A 24,755-nucleotide genomic window follows, 5' to 3' on the forward strand; every position below is an offset into this window, starting at 1 on the left:
CCGCATTCTTACCGACATTTATGCAAGAAACATGTCCGAATATTGACCTTTAATCAGACTGTGTAGGTAATGTCATTCGTACGATGTAACACAAACCTGTGTATTGATAGTGATATCTTTGTGAAATACAGTTGTATGCCTGGAAGTAATTCACTTAATTACTTGTTTTCATGACAACATTGTGTTTTGTCGATAAGCGTACATTTGTGTGTAACGTGCCAGGATTGATACCTAAACGTGACCTGTCAAAGATGTTTCATCGAACTATATGGTAGCAGACATTTTGCTAAATAGTGCATATTGACTTAGTTTTTGGTAATCTATGTTCTCTGTTAAACAATGATACAATACAGTATCGAAAAGTACATTCAGGCGAACATTTATAACAATGAAACCCATCAAGAGTACTTTTAAGACTTCCGAGTACTGTATGAATTATATATGTAGACATCAACAGAATTAGTATCAATGTGCTTAATCAGCTTAACCCTGGTAGAGTTCATTATCACGTGAGTTTAGTGACAACTAGATTAACCATCGTCCAATCAAAGCTTACAATAATAACATGTTATCATAATAAACATGATTTACGCAAGAAGCCGTTAAGTCCGCGAGTAACAAACAAGAAATATTCTGACATATTGTATATTGAAATAGTAATCATATAGCTGTGTATATATATAAATAATGCAGTGATGCTTGTACATATATCCTACGTGTTTGATTTAAAAGGAATGAAATGATACAACTGCAAATTGTGTAGTGGTATTGTTGGACATACCTATATTTTAAATATCATATGCAATAGTTCACTTCGACAGAAACGAGCAGAGGTGAGCGGTACAACCAATACTATGTTCGATCTGATTTCTGTAATGTTCCTGTTGTTTTTACCTGTCGTTAAATGCAGTTGTGACTCTGCTAGTGTGTCCAATATGACGATGGAGGAAATATTACTGACTTCCGATATTGTGGTTTACGGAAAGGACAAAATGCATGGGAAGTTGCGTCATCCTGGCGCCCTCGATAGCCGTTTTGATGTTTACTGTATCCTTAAGTATGACAATTTCAGAATACCCGGGGAAATCATCATCGAATCTATTGATGAAGCAATTGAGTGTTATCCTGTTCAGAATCAAACGCAAGTTGGCGAGGAATATATTCTTGGTCTAACAAGAATGACAAGTGGATTTACCAGATATGCACAGATCAATCCTAAACAAAATTCAGCTTTCCCGCCCACTGAAGAAAACTTTAAAAGACTTGCAAGACTTTGTAAAATGATGACCTGGAAGGATCCCGTAAATGGAAGTCGTGGGAAATGTCCAAATGTTCCCAGACCGAACGAGTGCAAAACCTACCAAGGGACTACCATAGCAACAGCAAGGGAAAGTACATTCTGGGACATCTTGTTTGACTTAAATTCTACATCAAGGCTGTCTGCATCACTCAGTGTAGTATCATTTACATACGTCTGTAATTTGGTCCAAATGATTCTTTCATGAATAATTGAATAAAAAAATATAATGCAAATTGATATTTCTCTTGAAAGTGTAAATTTTCTTGATATGCCAGAATAAAATATATTTATGTAAATTGTGTTTTAACATTTTTTGGACATTGCAATGTGTTTAACACATCAAAACCGGTCCCGAGAGCTCGTAGAATGTATAAGCTATTACATATGAAGATTTTCGTAATGTGGTCTGAAACAGGATGTATCAACGTAAGGTAGTCTACGTGCATCAGGTTCGCCTTTCAACTCGACCATTAAAAATTATTTCATCATTATGGCGCATTTGTGTTCCTTACAATCGTTATCATATTGTATAGATTTACTCGATTTAAATTGATAATTGAGCAGATCATCTGACGATATGTACCCATACGTGTGGATTGATAGCTAAAGATAGATAAAGAATACGGAATGATTACCTCAAGATTGCTGACGCTATCACAGGTAAATTATGAAACACTTAATACTTTGCGTCAGAACGATTCATCATTCAACAAACATGACAGCTCAGTTGTGTACCTACATTTTAAAAGATATCTTTGATATTTTGATTTATATTTTTTTTCATCTGTGAAATAATTTTTAAATGATATAGAAATAAATCAAATTACTTTCATCCTTCTCAAAGAGAATTTTTACAAGAATGCAGCAAACGTAATGCGCATGAGCGATCCATTTTAAAGCATTAAAATATCAATCACGCACAATTATGTCCATCGAAGGTACATGTGTTTATCGGGAAACCAAATCATCTTCAAAAGTAATTGCTTAAAAACGGGTTCTACATCGATAGCCTTAAGAACAATTACAAATATATATCCAATGAACTTTAGATAAAGTTAGCGAGAGTCATCTAGTGATGGCGACTAAATTGTTCAGTATCCAATGACATAACCCTTTACAATGGAATATACGTTAGAACCTGTTATCTCGACAGAGCCATGGAAATACTTCAAGATAAGCGAGTATTTGATTTAAGTGAATTCGTATGTTTTGTGTGAAGTTATGCTGGAACCAGCGAAATGCTTCGAATTAAACGGGGTTTTCAAGTTATATGAGTTCGAAATAACGAGGTTCGGCTGTATGTTTTTCAATAAATAAAAGAGGCATTTTTATAAAACAAATACAGCCTTTTATTCGACCACTTACTCCATTTTCACACACATTTGTCACATTTTCTACATTCATTTTTTCAACCAAATGCTTGGGCCATTCATAATTCATCTTTTTCATCATTTTCTGAAGAAATTTCCTCTTCTGTTTCGGAGGGAGCTACAAAGAAAAAATCATAAATACAAATTGCTGATTGATACATAATACAAAGTATAAAATAGAACCTAACTGACAGCATGCATACACCTGGAAAATTCCTAATGAACATCATTCCTTTCATTCAGTATCTCTCCATTCTTTGAAGAACTGTACAACTAAATCAGACTCACGTTCGGGATACATAAGTAACCGTTTCAAAGTAGGAACACACCTAATTACTGTCAACATCAATGGCATCACATGCTAGTGTTTACAAAAAATCAATCCCTTACTTCAGTAACGGCAGTGATTAAGCGACAATTCCACTCATCAAACTTTTCTCATTTGTTTTCATTAGGGAAATGCTACCATTCAAAAGAATTAGAAATTCGCAAAGTGTTTGTCTTGTCATCCCAATCATAACTTCCAAATTAAAGTTCTTAATCAGAATCATTATGTTGTTTAATGATTTTATTTTTCCTTATAGAGGATCGAAAATAATTCCTTAATGCGTTTGTACCAATTCCGTAAATCCACCAAAATTTCTCATTTTAGCATCACCTCCCATTCACCAAACCATCCGCGATCGACTGAAGTAATGAAAATTATCGTTTTGTTGTGGTAGTTCTGATAATTTCTTAATTAAGCCATCATGGATGTGGATGTTATAAATAAGTCAAACCTCGTTCTCACTTTCTCTAAGGTAACCAAGTTGAAATATTAATAAATACGCAAGAGAGGGCTAGAGAATTTAGTATTTTAGAGACTTTTTTTCAATATCGTCATTAACGATTTCCTGAAAACAGACACCTTATTGCACATGATTCTTAATAATGAATTTCAAGTTTTACAGCTTCAACTTGAAACACAAACATAAACTGGCACTACAGTATATAACATACATATTACAGATTATATTACAAGGGTGTGCACATAACTAAACTTACAGAATGTACCATATGTGGTTTACTAATCACATTTTCCTGTCTATAAACCAGTTAGGCACGACGTCTCAGGCAAAGCTCAATTAAAAACAAATTTCACCTTACATTCAGGAACATAAAATGAGCAATGACCTTTGGAACTGCTTCATTTAGATCTACAAAATTATCTTTATTAAAAGTTCAACTTAACTCACTATGACGATCTCGTAAATATTGCACTAGATTATCCAACTAATACAGGGTAAGTGATATCACTCTGAAGATAATAGAACACTTCGGTATTCTGTAATGATATCATTATCTTATAAATAGTCTGACTTAAATCATGATAAAAAATGAGAAATTCAAGTCAACTATTAACAAAGGAACTTTACAAAAAATAACACTGATAACAATTTTCATATTGATGAATTTTCGTGATTCTGCTATACAATAAATATACACAATTATACTAAGTGCAACATTTAATTGTTTTTGTGTATTGTCACAGTCATGAGCATAACTTCAAATCAACTCCACAGTACCCAAAGACAAATTGTAGAAGGCTAGGTTTGGTGCAATATGAATATACATAAAGTGCAAAATGTTCCGAATCAATCATAAAGATTCCAACATCCATCATCACATTTTCTGATGTACATATTAGGTAAGCATATCTTATTTACTGTCATTGAAAAAATCTCTCCCATCTATCTTTTTGTTTTAAGGAGCACTAAGTAAAACATACTTGTAGCAATTATCCTAAAATCTGTTCAGTATGGAGTAAGTTTTGCAAAAAATATCTGTTTTGCTTGTCACTCCTACAGGAGCTACAATCCAAACCTTGGACAGCTGTAAGTGTCTATCTCTGGGCATTGGATCTTGTAATCATACCTAAAAATTCGACTTCAATGGTCATTTTAAACATCTTAATTTTTTTTGCCAATTACTGATCAAACACAGGTTGTGTTACAAAATTTACCTGATGACTGACAAAGAAACAGACAACCAACACATATCAAAACGACTGACCCAAAATTACTATTGAGCAATAACATTTCCATACAACAAAACATGAAACAATGGTATTTCGAGATCAGGATGGCAAAAGCCAGCCACTGGGACATGTCAGTAATTATTTGGGCAACAGACCCCGTCATTGACCTATAACTATAAGAGAAGTCGTGAAACCAAAAGGGACCAATATAGAGGCATGCATGTTTGAAACTCCTTCTTAGCTGTAAGGTGACAAATAACAATCAGACATAACGCTGTGGCAAATTACAAAGGCATTGTCACAGCAGAACATTACTGAAGCAATCTTCCCATTCCTGTGATTATAAAGCTCGACTTAATTTATAGATTCAAGGTACAGTTGCTTGATTGCAAGATTTAAAATAGAACATTTTGTGGAAAAAAAACCAAGAAAATGGGAATACTGAATTACTGTAAGAATTTAATTCCACTGAATTATTTCATATTTCAAAGACAGGCATAAATAAATATGCAGACGAGTGACGCTACAGTCTAAGAAATGGGATTGTGATGGCGAAACCGGACAAAAAATACATCTCTATCTTGTACAATAATTATTAATAACATCTAAATTAATTGATGAAACAAGTCCCTAGATTTTGAGTTTTTATAATGACTGCCAGATAAAAATAGTCTACATAGGTACATATTTATCCCTAAGTAAGGAATAAATTTTAACACATAAGTTAGGACAACATTAAAATTTATCAAATTCGCTTGCAAACCAATAAATGTAAGCACCGACTATGACAGTTAAAACAGAAACGACAATGACATTTCCATTCGCAAGTTTTCCAAGAAGTCCATACAATGTTATCACAATCCCCAAAACAATGAGTGAAGGCTTTTGTTTCTTTTTGGACGTTTTTGATTTCTTTGTTGAGGTTTTAGTCTTGGTCGACTTACTGGATTTTTTTGTTTTAGGTGGCTCTGAAATAAACGGAAATATACAGGGATCAGAAAAATGTTACTTCTAGCTTTCCCGTGCATTCTCAAAATGACGCCACATTGCTCTTTAACTACAAAAAGGAAATTTAACTTAGAAAATGGTTTGTTTATTACACTTTCACTGGGTAGTTCCAAAAGTGCTAGAGATAACAGATATCAAACAACCTAGGATTGAACAAAAACAGAAGTAAATAGCACCATTCAATACAAACTGATAATATGCATCACAGCCAAGCAATTAATTAAACGATGTCCTCGAAAAATTATGTTGAAGCAGGAAAGAGTGTGTGCATATCACAACTAAAATATGAAGAAAATTACAAAATAGCAGGAGCCTTCTTTTCCACCGCGTGAATGCTAACAGCAGCATTCCTTCAACAGGCAATAGTAATTATATATGAAACACTGTTCAAGGGGAAAAGCAGTCAGTCAAGCTAAACATATTAACACAACAGATTGAAAGCAGTTTCTTATAAGCTGAAGAAACTGAGCATGATAAATGAAGGATGGACATGAGAATTTTGAATCAATCATTCCAAATTTTACAAAACTAGGATTAAATAACAAATAAATACACCAGTGAGACATTCAGATCTTCCCATTTTCAGTATGCTTTTCCAACGCATTAACAATTTCTTTATTTCTTAAACTCGTTCTGAAAGAAACTAAATCACTATTTGACACAATTTTTGTCAAACTGATGACAGCTTAACCATTAAATAGTTTGCAGTGATAACAATGTGCATTCCATAATACTGCTTCTATGCATCACATCATCCATGAAGGAAGATTTTCTGGAACATTGGAGACTAATCTTATGCCTTAATGGTCATCCTCCTTCTCATGGAAATTTCACATTGTATTCAATTTATGTGTGCTAATTTTAAGGGAAGGTTAATATGACATAAGATGGCAATTAAAAAATATTAAAGGTAGGTCAATAATGAAATCACAAGTAATTAAAAACTTAAATCAAACACTTGTCAAATACTCAAAATGTGATGAAAACTGCATCCTATTTTTCATGAGTCAATGAACCATATGTTTAAAAGGAGTGTTGAACAATTTTATTATAGTAGTAATCTTCAATGCCTAAGGTTCCATATAAACAAATCACAACCTTAAAACTTCAAATAAAGATAGCTTGTGTTTCTTCTAGGAAAGTATTTTCTTAAATGTTATATTTTAGTGATAATTTTGAAAGCAATGAAGCAGCTTATATAAATATACTGTCACTGCACCTTGTAGTCTATCATCCCACTATGTCTTACATGATGTCATATATTTGGAATATATCCATTATAATCTGGCACTTGTTTATGTGTTTTGATGTCATATTGGATTTTGTCTCTGGTTTGAATGTCATGCATACATACATTGAAATACACAACATCACATGCAATTTATTTGTTTATATAGTGTAGTTTTACAGTAGTCAGTTCGGCTTACATTCTCCCTAACATAGAATCACATAGGCAGTACAAGACATGCTGTACAGCTCTACTAACTGGAAAGAAAAGGGCACTGACATGAGATGAAAAAGCACGTTTTTAAACTTAATACAAAATCAAACAATCCTCATCATTTCAAAACGAGGACCCGATACAACACTGGATATTTTCTTCTGTCATATTTTTTCTTGATCGATCATCTTCACTAAGGAATGAGGGTTATAGAAGGGGTTTATAACACAATGAATTATCACATCACTGTTACTGACTGCATCATATATTTCCCATGTAATGACAATAGATAACGGTTATTAATTTCTTACTCTTCATTCAAGAAAACGGAAAGAAGTTCCAATTTCTTTGAGAACTACATTTTTAATCAATAATTCTAGATGTAATTTACTCTTTCACTGTACATAGAAGTAAGAACCTCTGAAAAATGAAGTTCAACCTAAAATAACATTTAAAGTCTATACTTGCTATCACATAGAAATCTGTGTTAATTTGATCAGCATGCGCCAGACTGACTCCCCCCAAGGACCAGACCTCTCATCTTATTTCTTCATTTTACTCATCAATGTCAAGGAATATAAATGTAGAAGTCATACAATGTAATTGGTTAAAAGGATATCTTTCATTTTCCTATCCTTTACTCAGCAAAGGAATCGACTGAACTGTAGGTTACATGTAGATACAATATCACCCATATATTTCGGTTTTTATTTTCATTACCTACACATTAAACATATTGATGGCTTTATCTTATTCTCAGGAAGTCTGGTGGCACTGTGGCAACACACCAGCATTTCACCTATGGTTATACTGCCAGAGTTCCATTCCTAAATGGAGTATGACAGGGAAAAAGGTCATCTGCTGAACCACATTCACATCCCAAGCAAAAATTATTGTCTAACACTCACTGTAAGTTTGGTAACATCTCTCACAACATACCTTACTATCATGAAGCTCCTTTTTTGTGAACTTGTATAACATTCAAAAAACACATTGCCCTCTAGAAAAACTTGATACTTCATATCAATTTGTTGGTATTAATTGCCTCCTAGAAGTCAGGGTTCAGGAATGAACCTGCATTCTACACTGTTCAACAAGACATCCCAAAGGGATCTTGGCACCCACCATTGTTTGATCTTTATATGCTCTTTGAATGTTTGATATTTTCCCTTCTTTTCTCATCTTTTCTTTTCTCTGGGTTTACTCTTAATGATAAGACATTTGAACATTTCTTTGCAGAAATAGAGATGATAATCTTTACCTGTCAAATCCAAAATGGCCACCTAGAAGCCATTTTGTTTCTTCTAATCAGTCCCAAATGCAAATAAGCACAAGGACAGACCGAACTGAACATACGTATCAGATTTGAGAGACATCCATTCAGTACTTCTTAAGAAATAGCAACAACAATCTTTACTACGCAAAATCCAAGATGGCTGCCTCAGCCATTTTGTTTTTCAGATCAGTCCCAAACTGGAATAGGCACAACTAATGACCTAAAGAAACCTATACATGAAATTTGAGAAAGATCTTTAAAGTAGTTCTCAAGAAATAGTGATAACAAACTTTCGAAGTCAAAATCCAAGACAACCACTTGTGGGCCATTTTGTTTTTTCTGATCAGTACCAACATCAAACAGGCACAACTTGGGATGAAGGAAAGCATACACATGATATTTGATAAAGATCTGAAGATTAACTCTCAAGAAATAGCAATAACAAATTTTCAAAGTTAAGAAACAAGATGTCAACCTCTCAGCCATTTTTTTTTATCTGACCCAAAATCAAACGGACACAACTAGGGAACAAGGGGAACTGACATAGGAAATTTAAGAAAGATCCATCCTGTTCTTCTCAAGAAAAAGCAATAACAAACTTTCAAAGTCAAAATCCAAGATGGCAATCTTTCGACCACTTCGTTTTTTCTGATCAGTCCCAAAATTCCATTGGCACAATAAGAGACCAAAGGGAAGCTACATATGAAATTTGAGAGAGATCCGTCCTTACTTTTAACAAAATAACAAACTTTATTGAAAAAATCCAAGATGGCTGTCTGTAACAGATTTTTTTTTTCAGTCCCAAAATCAAACAGGCACAACTAGGGACCAAGGGGTACCTACATCTACAATTTGAAAAAGATTCATTTAGTACTTCTCAAGAAACAGTGATAACAAAAATTGTTTACAGACAGACAGATGATTGACAGTAGGACAGACAACGGACGGATGGACATCAGACGCAGAACTAAAATGCATACAGAATTTTTTTTAATATTTTTACCTTAAAATCAAACTTTTTCAAAATCATTCTTCTAAAATGGATTTTCTTCAGTGAAAAAATATACTCAATTTATAGACTTTTTTGAGGGAAAAAACAATGTTGCAATAATACATTTGATGGGGTTTTAATTTATCTTTCAATAATCCATTAACAGTTGTAATGAATTACAAAATCACCAATATAAGAAATGGCCATAAATTCACCTTAATTCAATTTTGAAATCAGTTCTGCTGAATTTGGTAACATCAGACTGAAAGTCTTGAACATGTACAGTCATCATTGCCATCCATCCATACCATAACTCTCTTTAAGGCACTGTTCTCATTCATACATAAACTATATTCCCCTTTCTTAACTCTCACTTTCAAATCCCACAATCAATACAAATTTAACACTAAATCCTTACCATATTCTAGTAAAATTATTTGTTTCAAAGGGACAGGGGTTTGGAGTGTTCCATGTAAATTTGTGTTAAATTTATCTGTGTGAACATGAATATGTCAATTGTAAGGTAAGAGTAACATGAAATCAACAGAAATTAAAACGTCAACAAAAATAAATGTTTTTAGAGTATAAAGTTACATACCTTGAACGATCTTATCATCACAACAATTTCATTATAAATACCCTATACCTGTATCTGATTTACTGTATCATAAACAACCTGATAACGCATGCAACATAGCGATAACAAAACAATCAATTCACAACACTGAATATGACAAGACATGCGAAATTTCCACACAACATTAACATGCTTGCTCCTTCAATAGTGTTATTGTTTGTTAGTAAAATGGGTAGGGCTATGAAGCATATTAGCTTTAAAAAACACCTTTAAAGAATATTACAATAAATAGAAAATCAAGCATGATAAGTCAGGTATTTATTTTATATAAATTCAAATTAAAATTAAAATTTGAATTAAATTCATTTAATTAAGTTGAAATTTCAACCTTTATGATACAAAAACAAATTTTCCTGACTTATCACTTAAATACAAACACAGTATTGTGTTCAACTTTTAACAAGATAATGCAAAGCGTTACATTATTCCCCGCACCCCGCTGTTTAAAAGAAAAACACACAATCATACACATATGTTAATTTTACAAGTTTAATTTCTATTTGTTATTTTCAATTGTTATATACAAAGTATTGAAATGGTGGACTTCTACTAAAGTAGCTTCATGTCTATACAAAGGTTTGAATACTGGATAATTACCTTGAATGGTTTAAGAGAACTGGTATGAAAAAACTGAACTTTGTGATTTGGCCTGTCTGTTTCCATGGTTTAAGAAAATGCATTTAAATGGAGAAATTCTGCATAGCAAAAGATACTACTTGTTTAATATGAGTAAAAAGGTTTTGGGCAATTATCTCGAACAGTTTCAGAGCACTGGTCCAGAAAATCTCAGATTTGTGATGAGTGTTAACTGTTTCCATGGTAACAGAAAAAAAATTTAACTAGGGCACTAACCTAATAATATATGCAGAAATTTTTTTGTAGAATTGAGTGGAATGGTTTCGAAGTTGTAGCCGGGAAAGGGAAGTAAACACTAATTTTGGTGTTTTTTGACCATGTTTCCATAGAAAAAATACCACTAGCTTAATATATACAGCAAGTTTTGTGAAGTAGAATTAGTGGTTTTAAAATTATAGCCTGGAACAGCCCTCGGATGGACGGATGGACGCACGCACACAATCAAAATTAATATTCCCAAAGGTGTTCAGCGGGTAATTAAATTTTAATATGCACTCTTACATAAGAGTCTGAAATTTCAGAAATCTAATGGCTTCCTTTCACGTGATTTTTAAACCTGACAGGACATTTTTTCTTACAAAATCACACTTATCATATGGTGTCCTAATTTATTAGGAATTGTTAAGTTACATACAGCTAAGGAAATTTTAAACATCAAAATTTATTTGGAAATAGAAGACCCAGCTAATTTATAGTTATTGTTCAATTGAAATATAGACACTACAATCACATTTCAGAATTAATTTTCATTAGTCTTAATCAAGATAAGTTCATGGACTAAAATTGTGGTTCAGCTTATCTTGTAGAATTTCTAGCTAACAATAAATTCACTGAGTAACAATCAGTCTTATTGACTTTCACAAACTGCATTATGTGTGAGACCAGTATCTAGTACACAATAAACTTTAAAAGTTAGCAACACTGATCATAAACCATAATTGTAAGACAAAGATTGACTAAACATCTGCCAACTTCCACAAGTGAGCATATAAAGTGAACAGAGAGGCATATAACTCCTCAGGAAACTAATCTGAATTAAGGTACTTATCTAATATTCCAACTACCGGTATCATATCATATTTGTAACCCCCATCAGAAAAGGATCTGGATCACTTTTCCCTAATCAGAAAAGGGCCCGGGAATCACTTTTCCCCCATAAGAAAAGGATCCCCCCCCCTATAGTATTTTGATCCCCCTTGTGAATTTTATTTTAAACTTTATAGCTTTATAAATAAAATGAGATATGATAGGTAACTGTGTCTGGGACTTGGTCACTGATACATGGGTTACCTGTACAGGTGTGATTACATAACACCGGTGGAGCCAAGGCTGACGAGGTCAAGCTCCAGATTACCCTGTACAGGTAGTGATTGACAGGGGCTTAAATGATGACTGCATATATAATTACTCTATATATAACCTGTCCCAAATATACTTCATGGTAAATAAATTTATGGATTCAATGGAGAATTATGAGTTGATGGATGGAAATATTTAGAACTACACGAAAAGAACCCAAATTGATAATTTAACTGTGTAATAAACATTACCAATTCTGAAGTTTTTGGAAACTTGAACAGAAAAAGGTAAAGAAATAACATGAGTGTGTTTTTTTTTCATGTGTCAGATTCAAATATACCTACCATGTGCACATGGGTGCTCACTCAGGTTTGACCCCTCTACCCTTAATCCTCTTATGTAATTGACTGGTTGGCCAGGTGTAATTAACAACCTCACAGCTAACATAACACCTATCATCATATTTTCACTATCACCTTAAATATATGCATACATGCATTGCTAATATAACTTCTCTAAAGGGGGATCAAAATACTATAGTGGGGGGGGGGGGGTCATTTTCTGATTTTCTGATGGCAAGAAAAATGATCCGGATCCTTTTCTGATGGGGGATCCAAATATGATATGACATCGGTACTTAGTTTAAAAAAAAGTTGATTCTGAAAATTATTACAGAAGACTTCCATAAAAGGTACATAACTCTTGAGAAAAGCAAATAGAAATTAGAACATGCTAAGAAATCATAATCTTTATAGGAGATTTTATTTTCATTTTTAATTTTGTAGGCACTTTTAATCCATTAATTTGAACATCCATTAACTGCTACAATTAGTATATGAGCATATTTTTAGCTATATTTATCAACAAAATCAGAGATGTATATATCACAGAGATATGAAACTAGCCCAAATCTCGTAACATCACGTATGACCCTATTGTTATCTGAGCGGAAGCTTTCAGTCGCGAGATTTGGCTGTTGCGCCTGCGTTGTCACCCTTGACCGGCATGTTTTGACAGCGATACACACGTGGGCAAAGTCTGTGCTTCATAACGACAAAGGTGCCGATTGTCTGGACCATGTGTATTTGTCAGTAGTGTCAACTTGTCACTCGATCTAAGGTAAGTCTTTAACTAAATTATTTTTGTGATATATACGTCTCTGACAAAATCAAGTACCTCGGAAAAAGTATTTTTTGAGAAAAAAAACATGAAAACTAATACCTAACAAAATACCTGATTTTAGAGTAAAACATTATAAATGTTCACTTTGAATATTGATTCTGTGTATAAAGTTTTATAAATTATTTGAGAGAATGAATAGCATTACTCCAGACAACTTAATTCTCCTGAATGGCAGATTTCCACAAGAGTGCACTCTAATTCACTTATATACCACTTGGCTTCTAACTATGTCATTGCTGGTGAAGAATAAGAAACAAAAGCTTTGTAAACAACATGATATCATGCTATTGTAATCTGGACATGAGACAGCAATATTAAATAATTGATTTTGATCATACAAAAACAATTTGTTGAAGACTACAAAAAGTCTGGAGGTACAATCTTGCCCTAAAACTGACACCTACTTAAAAAATCAACTTAAATTAAGCTGATACAACAAATGAAATAAAACGACAATAGATTACAATACTTATCCTTTGCAACCAGAGCCAAAAGGCATCTTTGAACATAAAAACAAAAACAGATTAAGTACCTGGTGGTTTGACGATACACTGTCCATCCTCCTCAATATAGTCTTTATCACAGTCACAAGAGAATGAGCCTTCCTGATTCACACAAACTCTGTGTTCTCCTGTACATATATCTGTCGATCCTTCCTCTGTACATTCATTTATATCTGAAACACAGAAAACTGATCAAAACAAGAAAGAACCGGGATCTTAAATACAATATCATGATACATACTGTTTAATGTTCCTTTTGCACCAGTATTAGAACTGTAACCGAGAAAGAGTTTGACTAATTTTAGTCCCTGCTATTCAATGGCAAAAATATGACACCGCTAATGTCAAATATTCCAGTTTAACACAAAATAGCAAAAATTTGCATGTGGCAAAATAAAGAAATATTTAACATAGTAGCACATTATGCAGTGGAATGTATTATATAACATTATGCAACAGCTAGTATGGTCGAATTAGCTGTAACATGAAATGTGCATGGTTATAAATATATTAAACCACAATTATATCCTCACTTTTACAAATTCTTTTGTTTCAGTTCAGGTATTTTATGGTTTTGTTAAAAATTTATTAATATTTACTTTAAAGCTATTGAAGGGTAGTTTGGTTTATTGTTGCTGTACCTCCTACTAACTAGCAAGGGTTATTTAAGATGTGCCAGATTTGAGCAGTGGAGTACCAATAGAAAAACCAGTGACCTGCCGCCAGTTCCTAGCGAGTGTTCCACAAAGGCCTCAAACCCATGACCGTGAGAAGATGGGCTAGTGATAAAGACTGTCAGACAACTTAATCACATGGCCACCGTGGCCCCACATGGTACTAAGGGGGATTTATAATAACAATTTATCACAGTAATATAACTGTCTCCTAATGGTTCACAAATTATCATCTGTGACCCGTTTTAACTAATAGTAATCAAAGTAATTTTCTCTCTCAACTCCATTCGAGCATCCAGCTTAGAATAGCACGAACAGTTTATACACAACATTTTCAACACTGCCCAGCCACATACTCATTAACAGCTGGGTCCACTGGAACAGGCAAAGAAATGAACATGTATATTGTCTAAGGATACCACAGCTTGTCCATATCAGTTGAACAAGCAACATGTATACTCATACATAACCCCTTAACCAGAGGGGAGGGGGCAAATATATGAAAAAAGAACATAACAACCAAACAGCACATGACTAAGTACACTATTCATACCTAGGCATTTGTTTTCTTCCAGTCTATAACCTTCTTCACATTCTATACATTTATCTGCTCCAAATCCTGTGCAGCCATTACAAGAATCATGGCAAGCTGAAAAAATTAAACATTGATCCTTGAATTAAATAATGTTGATGTGTGCATGTAGAAAAAACATATGCATTTTTTTATTTTTTCCCAATGTACTGTTTATCTAAAATTCCTATAACTCACCTGTTTACCTAACACTCAGCTGTACCTTAAACTCAGCTGTTCACCTGACATACATTTGTTAACCTAATTCTCAACTCTGTACCTAACACTCACTTGTTTACCTAACACTCAGCTTCACCTTACACACATGCGTTTACCTAATGCTCAATTCAATTCAATCTTATTCAAAGGACGTTACGGTCCATAAGTTTACATATTTAATACAATGACGACATAATATCAAGAACATTGGAGAGAGGACCCACGTACATGTACAAAGTATACAGAAAACAAAAATATATCGGATGTATACATATATAATAGGATAATATACTGTATGAACTAGTTGAGGAGTTCTTTTCTCTTTTCCAGCGCAGAATGTATATATTTTCCTAAGTTAGTCAATTGCTTTACATTTTCTACACTTAATAGTTGTACTTATTAATTAACTTTAAAATGCTTGGTGACTTATAATAATACTTTTTTACATATTTTTTTCTGATTTCAGAATAAACTGGACACTGTAAAATAAAATGGAACTCATCTTCAATTTCATCATTCTGGCAACATTCACACATTCTTCTACTTCTTTCAATATTATGAAAACGACCATATTCAATTTTTAGCTGATGTGAAGACAACCTGATTCTAGTTATACACTGTTTATACACATCGTCAATAGGTTTTAAAATGTAATATTGCATGCAGAAATGATCAACCATACGTTTGTATAAACAACCTCTAGAGGAGTTATCAATTCTCTCTCTCAGTTCCTGTACATAACAATCTTTAAGTCTTTGTTCAATAGTGTTATACATATTGTTATTTATACCAAGTTTATCTAGTTCATGTTTAATATTATTTAACCATTCATCATTCATCATCATTCATTGCTCTAAACACGAGGCCAATATACAATTTTTTGTTACTTTAAGTTTTAACCAATACTTAATGATTTTCAGTTTTCTATTTACGGAACGTGGCAGTCTACCGAGTTCAAAATATACAAGATCGTTACTTGTTCTATTTTTGACACCATGTAATTCTTTACAAAACCGAGTATGTAGTTTTCTATATCTAATGCTTTGTGGAAGCCCCATACCTCGCATCCATATTCCAATATACTGTTGACATATGTGTCAAAAACGGAACATTTTGTTGTCACATTAAAACTGTTATTCTTAAATTTACTATTTATTGCAAATAAAGCTTTCCTTCCTTGGTTAGCTACGTGTTTCTGTGTAGCATTAAATTTTCCGTTATAATTTAATAAAATGCCTAAATAATAAAATTCATTTACAATGTCGATTACTCGATTATCATATGTCCACTTTTCTACATCTCTTATGTTTCCACCATTACGAAACACAATAATTTTCGTTTTTGAAACATTAAGTTTTAATTCCCATTCTAGATTGTAGATATGAAGTGCGTCTAAAAGCTTCTGTAGCGCTTCCGGTGTCTCAGCGATCAATACCGTATACTCTGTATCTAACACTCACTTGTTTACCTAACACTCAGCTGTAAGTAACCACTCACATTTTTACCAAACATTCATATGTTAATTTAACATCTATCTGTTTAATTACACCTGTTTATTTAATTGTTTATCTAACACCTAATTATTTATCTAACACCTAATTGTTGATCTAACACCCAATTGTTTACATGACACTGCCATGTTAACAAACACTTACCCTTTAACTAAACACTCACCCATTTTATTTCAAACTTTCATGATTATCTAAAACTCTTAGGTGTTTCCATCACTCTTTTAAAATCAAAGGAAATGTTTCCGATATTAAATTCTACATTTAATGATTAATAATTGCATTAAGATGATATAGTTTTCAAAAAGCACTTTAAGTAATTGGACAAGCTGAATGTTTTATCTGCTAGTTTGCTTCTACTCCACCAATGTCAGATATCCATATGCCAATTATTAATGCATGTTATCCCAAATACCTGAATATGATGTAAATACAGAAACTAGCCTTAATATCATATTTTTTTGATAACTTAATCTTTACTTGGTCCACTGGTCAGGATACAGTACAAGTTGTCTGTTCTTTCAACAAACATTAAAGCTAGTAACTATTTCATGACAGACATGTGTGCAAGGATACAGGACTAAACTGTAAATTTCTACACTCAATAACTAAATACTAAATGTATTAAAAATGTAAAAAAAAAAAAAAAAAAAGAAAAAAATTCTGAACTGGGGAGGCCAAAATTTCCTTAAGAATGAAAATGCTAATGACATGTAGTACACTTACAGGTACAAAAGTAAGATCCTTCAGAGTTGGAACAGTATTTTCCCTTCTCACATGGAGACGTTTCTGCTGAACATTCATCAATATCTGAATTATAATAGAAACAGAGTTTATATGATATTTTGGTATTGTTTTGGCAGAGATCAATTTTGAAATATTAATATACTACAATACATAAATTTGCCATTTTCTTTCTCTGGCATGCAAATTATTATTTTTACTTTAAAAAGGGCATTTAAATTTTGATGCCTTAAAAAACATTAGATGTAAATTTTTTTTGAAGACAGAAAATGCACACGATGAAGTTGTCTACCTTGGCATCCCTCTTCCTCTGTTTGTGTGTATCCTGTTTTACAGTCATCACAACCCTTTGGCCCATCCTCCCAACAAGTTGACTGGCAGGATCGGTGACAACCTGCAATTAGAGAAATATTAAATATTATCAATCATAACGTGATTTTGACCAAATCTGTAATTATGATTAGCCTGCTTCATTACATATTCATTGCTTATTTTTTAAACTGTAATGTTGTCTATAATTTTTCCTACGATAGATTGATTTGCAATAGTACATACCAATCAGGATTAGTGCTTAAAATATTTTCAATGGTATCAAGTAGTCACTTTTCACCTTTTGTCAAATAATGATGATCACTAAATCCTATATGAACACAACACTACCTCTAACAGTTATGCTTCAGAATGTTTTCACTATGAAAAAAAATCACACTTCTACTTGCTTTTTGGACAAAAGATACAAACTTATGTCTGTTATGACACAAGTTTCACAGTTTTTTGTCAAAGAAAATACTGCCAATATCAAGGGTCCTATACCGCTTTTTTTTTCAGAGCTAATTAGCATGAGACAAGAAAACTTCTCCTTTCCAATTCTATCTTACTTATAAATGTAATTATCATTACCACTATTTATCTTACATTTCCTTTATTCACTGAAACAGGTGTTCATTCTTGTACATTTTATAGATCAGTTCGTATACGTATCCCTGAAATTCCAAAATTTTGTACAATGCTACAACTACATGTATTTTGAAGTTTTTATATAAATAAATTACCTTTACAAGCTATATGGGTGTCATTTTTAATTTCCTCAAAATATCCATCTTTACAACTGTCACATAAATCTCCCTCATAACCTGTGTTACAGTTACATTTCCCCGTGCCTTTTCGTGTGCCTCCTCCCTGAAAATTCAAACAAAATTTGATGTCTTGTCATTTTTCCATTGCAATAACACTTTTTAAAAAATCATTCTGTAATTTCCATAAACAATTCGGTAAAATCAATCAACATTTAAAAAAATAAACATATGAAAATGTTTTTCATGCGATTAAATACAAGATATATTGATCTTGGCAGTCACGATCAGATGACCTTTATTGGTTCTGTGTAGATTTTATTGTATTTTAACTTTCTTTTTCACTTTTCCTTTCCTGCTTTATTACAGTCACTCTGTGATAAAATAATTGGAATCTTGCATATCAAATTTTAAGATGACCAATCCTGACAAATAGTAATGGCAACCTTGATAGATGCAACAAAACAAAATCGCTGTGTGTCAGCCATTTTGTTTCCTGTTCAGTTTTCAATAGGTATAACTACAGATCAAGGGAAACTTCATTTGTAATATAAGAAAGATCCATCTAGTACAAGTCCCATAATAAAAACAGCAATAACAAACTAACACTGCAATACTCCAACAAGGCCATATCTGTCCATCCATTTTGTTTCCCACAAAGACTCAAATTTGTATAGGCACAACTAAGGAAAAAGGAGAACCCTCATAAAAATTTCAGACGGATCCATCTAGTACTTATCAAGAAATAGCAAAAATAATCTTTAACTCTCATAACCGATAATGGATGCCTATTGGTTTGTTGTTTTTTCAATCAGTCTCAAAACTCTTCTTGCACAACCTAGGACCATTGGAACCAAATACAGCAAAGAAAAAGTTCTATTCAGTATTAATCATGAAAAAGCAACAACGAGAATTGTTTATGGACTGACTGATGGACAAGTATAGACTGTAGACAAATACAGTTAGGTATTCCTTTGTATGTAAATAACTTACCTCACAGTTGCCATTTCCTGTACAGGGCCGCTTTTTACCCCCAGGACATTCTTTACAGTTGGGGCCAAATGTATTTTCTGGACAGCAAACTGTTGATAAATACAACATTGATATAAAATTGTAAATTAATTTTCAAACACTGAGCATCGATGTTTATCTGAATGAAATAAAAGAAAACTAAATAGTCAAACACATTTGCTTCTTGTAACCTAGGGAAGCCCATGAGGTTCATCAGCCAAACTTTTGTTATCTCTCTACTGTTAGTAACACTTAGTTATGACTTCATACAATAGTTGGTATAAGGGAGATAACTTCAATACTTCGTTTGACATACATTGCATACACTAATGGTATCACCATCATTCCCTTACATTGACCTCTTTATCTGGAGAGTAATCAAACAAGACCTTTAAGCCTTTAAAGTCAATCAATTACCACAAAAACCTAATCAAGTGTAGAACTTCGGGGTGTGATATTAAGAGGTGTAAATATTAACTTAACCTGCTGAGGGGTTCTTTAGGACATTTCAGAAGGAGCCTAGAGATCATTGAATTTTGACTGATGGACACCTAATTCCATCTAGAGTGTCTCTTGATGTTGTAAGTCTATTGTTGTAAATATGAATTCCTAAATTTGTAAGAAAAAGTCATCTGCAGACAGAATTAGATGCGTGCATGAAATTCCTGACGTATAGATGTCAGTGACTAGCAGAGTATAATTTGGTATCATGGGTACTAACAAAAGTTACTGCTTGGATCTAGGTCAAATTATATTTTTCTTTATTTGATAAAGGCTATCTTGGATTTTCGTTTTTTTTTTTTCACCATAGTCATGGTTATTTTTCACACCATTAGATGTTAAGTGTATCATCATATGTATTAAAATCTGATTTTTTTTTTTTTCAGAAGAAATTTTCAAAAGCTAATGGCTTCAACCTGTGTCTTCAGTACTAGCAATATCCCAAACACAGCTTATAAATCATCTAATATCATCTGCTTCTATTTTTGGACTCATATTTATGAGACATGGCAGAAGAATAAACATCAAATGGCAAAATGTATTTACAATCCAATAACTGCAGTTTGTTTTGATGGTGCTTATATAAAGTACTGCCATGGGGAATGTGAACATATTGGCAGATTTTCTTTCTAAGCAGTTTAATCCAATATTATAATCAACATATGATACTACTGTAAACCATAGTATCTTACATTTTTCCTACATTGCACTATGTATATACTGGTATAAATATTTGCTCCTATTTGCCACAGGTTGACAACTAGTTTGAACTTGTTGTTTGATAGCAGTGAGTGGTTACAGAATAACACAGTTAAAATGTATCTGAGAATAAGGTAAATCACGGATGACATTTTACCTTTCATGTTGACTATACACAGCCACATCTTCATGTCCTCATCTGATCCTTTGGCATAAAAACTGAACCAGTATTTTTCTATAAGTTCTTCATTTTCCTCAAGTATAGTGTGACACTTAATACAAATGAAAAAATTACAAACATTTTTGTAAGTTATATATCACCACAGCAAATTTGAGATTTCATGGAATTTGATGTCTTGAATTACAAAAAATCCTCATAACATCAAACAGTTAGATTCTGTGGAATTTTTCATGTAAAACATGTCTTTATGTAAATACAGACTGAAGTTTAATTAATTTATTCATGAATGCCATAAATGTATGTGGATTTCTTTCCTAATCCATACTTTGTGTAACAGAGGTCATTTTTCATCTCAATGCCTCCGCTAGGAATCGAACCCGGGACCCCTGGGTTACTAGTCTGACGCTCAACTAATCGAGCTAAAGAGAAGTTTTTCCTAGCCGAGTGGTATATTGCGGCTAGTATTTTACCAGGGTTACATACTACCCCTCCAGGAAATAACTCGTCCTCGAGTTTCCAGGGGTTACAGCGATGCTGGTGGGGCATGGCTAAGTACTATTCCCGGGTCCCTACATGGGCACCAATGTAATAGGTCATTTTTCATCTCAATGCCTCCGCTAGGAATCGAACCCGGGACCCTTGGCTTACTAGTCTGACGTTCAACCAATCGAGCTAAAGAGAAGTTCTCTCTAGCCAAGTGGTATATTGCGGCCAGTATTTTACCAGGGTTACATTTGTAAATAGTCAATGTACATGTATAGTAAAAATTCCTACTGAACAAGATAATTTGCACTAGTGTATATGTAATTCAATATTTCTAAACTGACCACATTCAAAACAAAAGGGACCAGTAAATTAAGTACAAAAAAAGTATTCAACAGGTAAAATGGAACACTGAATGAAAATAATCTAGAATACAGGATTAAAAGTAAATGATAAGAAAACAAAACACCTACATTTTTATCTTCACCTTCACAAAGACCTTCCATTACTTCTACAAGTCTTGTCTCACTAAAAAATGAAAACATAGCAAAACATTAATATGACACCTTGGAGGTAATTGAGATCAAGTTAAGAGTTTAAGAAACAAAAAATGAGTTATTTAAGAGAGTTACTGCTCATATTACTTTTATCAGTTTGATGATGTCTCCAGTTTTTCTTGATCAGCACTTGTATTTTAATTTGTAAAATTGGTACATTTGTATGTGGCATTAATATAATGCTTCCATATACTAAGGTGGAGAAAATATATTACCTTGTAGCAAAACTTCCTAAAATTTGTAATATTGATGGTCTACATTATATATATGATATACCATACATTTGCATAATAACACTGAAATTGAGAAAATGTATTTACCTTGTAGCAAAACTTCCTAAACGACTTTCTTCCCATTTAGTATTTCCTCCTCCGAAATTGGATTTTGCTGTTTTTTTCAACCCCTGAATGAATTACAAATACAGTGTCAGTTACATTAAACACATTCAATTTTACACGTGAATTGTTAAACAACTTTGTTCTTTTATTTGTCATAATTTTCTTTCAGACCTTTTTGACCTGAACATATATACTATGGATAATGTCTAAAGATGTACACTATTACAGTATTTTACAGCTTATTTGACATTCAGGACAAACATACCAGGCACATATTCACATGTACACAAAAACAAACAGTTTGGGATATATGACAGATTCCATGATACAGACTATGGTAGTTTTGTATTCTATACATTCTCTTCATGTATTTTCCATTTTCACTAAATAAAAACTTACTAACTAAAAATACTTCAAGTCACTGATAAATAATTTTTTTTGTTTTCATGCAATTGTACATCGTGTATGTAATATGTACACTGCACATTGTAGATAATTACAAAAAGCGACTTAGATATAAATCTATATCTAAGTCCGTGATACAAATAAGGCATGCACATTGTGTTACCTTCTCGAAATTGTTTACGATAGCGGTACATGTGTCACATTTTGACTTTTCCGCCAGCACTTCCAGGTCGTTCCAGCTGATGGCTATTAATAACGCCAAAACCTTGTATATCAATGTCATATCCATATTCAACAGAAATTTCTTCGAACTGCAATTGTCGAAAAAAAATGTCTAAATAAGTCCAAATATTACGCAAACCGGTAGAGGCGGTGCGGCCTCACTTCCAGCCTTATTTTCCCGATAAGTACGACGAATTATTAAACTTCATCAATGTACAAATTACAGTCTAATCTGATGGTATATATCTAATCATCAGAACATCCGATTATCGAGTGTATCATAGACTTATCGTTATAAGGCCATTTTCTGATACGTTACATGTGGGCGATTGTGTACATCGACTGCCATGTCAGTGTTTATCAACCAATGAAAGGAGGCCACGATCGTCATACGGAGCTTACGAATTTGTTGAAGTCGCAAATGGTGTGAAATCAAGCGAAACGAAACTTTACATTTTGATCAACGTACATGTTGTCTGATAACAAAAGAGGGAAATAAGTTTTATTCATATTGTTCAGATTTTTTAAGGAGAAGACTTGATGATTTTCAGAAAAGCAAAATAACTTATTTTGGATGTAAAGAATAATAAAATCGCATGCACAATACTTACATGCATTGCGCAGTAGTGCATACCATATGTAAACTGAAAGTAAGACCAATCTCAGCCTATGAACGGATACACAACTGCCTGAAAAAATTATATATATTGAAAACTGTAAAATATGTTAATATCTATTTTCACTGCCATATACACATTGAACAGTGTCATACACACATTGAAGTTACTTGCTGACGACCTGTCAGAACTAGACCTATTCTAATCCATTAAAGTTGTTGATTTACCTCAAACTAATTGCAACACAATATAGTTTTGGTCTTTCATACGATTGGCATATACATTCTCATAATAAAACAGTCCACAAAGTCAACTTTTGAATATTCTAAATCCGTGATCACACTAACAAAACATCGTATCAAAAATATTGCCAAGAAACACTCAAATGTCGAGTATGTTGGCTTTTATTGCAGTGCGGTAAGACAGACGTTTAAACAATCAATATTAATTATAATTTAACATCAATCAATTAAGATGTGGGATGTACATTTGGTGTTTTAAATGGTAGATTTTCTTTAAGTTTCACACATGAAAATGAATATTAAAAGTTGGCATTGGAGTTATTTTTGAGCTGTTTTCAATTCAAAGTATGCATGCATCATCTTGACAACATCTGTAAAGTGCAATGGCGTATTTTCTTTATTTCTTTTAATAGATACTCTTATTAGAGATGCTTTCTTTGTTTAGATGATTGAATTCTCACCTTATGCAAATCAATATTTTTGGAAATTTGAGAGATCATGTTTATTTTTGCACATATCAATGATGATTTTTGGAAGGATACAATTAGCACCTAGCAATTGTAAGATTTGGATTGCATTTATTTTTCCTCAACCATAATATCTCTCTTATTTTATGTCTGAAAGTTCCGTATTAGATTTCCTTTCATAGAATAAGCTTTTCATCCATAAATACGCTGGCAGAGTATTTGTTTAGAAGATCAGTCTTTTCTTTGTTTCCTTTACTAACAATTCCTTCATCTTTTGTCGAATCCGAATCCATTTGTAGATTTTGGGTTCTGACTACACACTTCTACAAACATATGCGGTCCTATAGTTTTTGTTTTGTTAATATTCACTATTGCCTCTCGGCACTTAAGTTAGCAGCTTTACCCCAATGTCCCTTACTATTTCCCTCTCTTTAGTCAGCACAAGGTTGATGGTGATCTGTGTCTGGAAGTGTCTATAGTGTGTGTCCTCTTTGACGCATTGTTAAAAACTGTCCAGTACCATCTTAAGAGATTTGTATGTGTCAATGGCTACCATTCGATGCCCTCTGAATTAAAATTGTCA

The 24,755-nt window shown here is 33.0% G+C and overlaps 1 protein-coding gene across 3 annotated transcripts; it reads right to left on the reverse strand.

Moving 5' to 3' along the window:
- Positions 1–2,652: 2,652 nt before the first annotated feature.
- On the reverse strand, positions 2,653–23,118 carry LOC132563679 (cysteine-rich with EGF-like domain protein 2). Of its 3 annotated transcripts, XM_060228423.1 has the most exons (12): positions 22,788–23,118; positions 22,202–22,284; positions 21,798–21,852; positions 20,818–20,932; positions 19,443–19,531; positions 18,429–18,555; positions 17,669–17,770; positions 17,359–17,442; positions 14,888–14,983; positions 13,690–13,833; positions 5,632–5,655; positions 2,653–2,788 (listed from the first exon to the last, which is right to left on the reverse strand). In XM_060228423.1, the coding sequence occupies exons 1-12, from the start codon at positions 22,911–22,913 to the stop codon at positions 2,730–2,732; spliced, it is 1,104 nt and encodes a 367-aa protein (XP_060084406.1). In that variant the 5' UTR covers positions 22,914–23,118; the 3' UTR covers positions 2,653–2,729. The 3 variants fall into 3 exon arrangements, with proteins under 3 accessions (XP_060084406.1, XP_060084407.1, XP_060084405.1); XM_060228424.1 differs by lacking the exon at positions 5,632–5,655; XM_060228422.1 differs by having other exon boundaries at positions 2,717–5,655.
- Between the last annotated feature and the right edge of the window lie 1,637 nt (positions 23,119–24,755).

This window comes from Ylistrum balloti, unplaced genomic scaffold, assembly GCF_031769215.1.
Source record: "Ylistrum balloti isolate Yb309-2 unplaced genomic scaffold, AGI_CSIRO_Ybal_v1 Utg371816, whole genome shotgun sequence".
Taxonomy (NCBI): domain Eukaryota; kingdom Metazoa; phylum Mollusca; class Bivalvia; order Pectinida; family Pectinidae; genus Ylistrum; species Ylistrum balloti.

Coding starts and splice junctions, on each gene's coding strand:
- LOC132563679 (XM_060228422.1), bottom strand. CDS start 22,913: ATGGATATGACATTGATATACAAGGTTTTGGCGTTATTAATAGCCATC. Junction 13,834..14,887: donor GGAAGAAAACAAATGCCTAG/GTATGAATAGTG, acceptor TCTGTGTTTCAG/ATATAAATGAATGTACAGAG. Junction 5,656..13,689: donor GTGTATCGTCAAACCACCAG/GTACTTAATCTG, acceptor CGTTTATTTCAG/AGCCACCTAAAACAAAAAAA.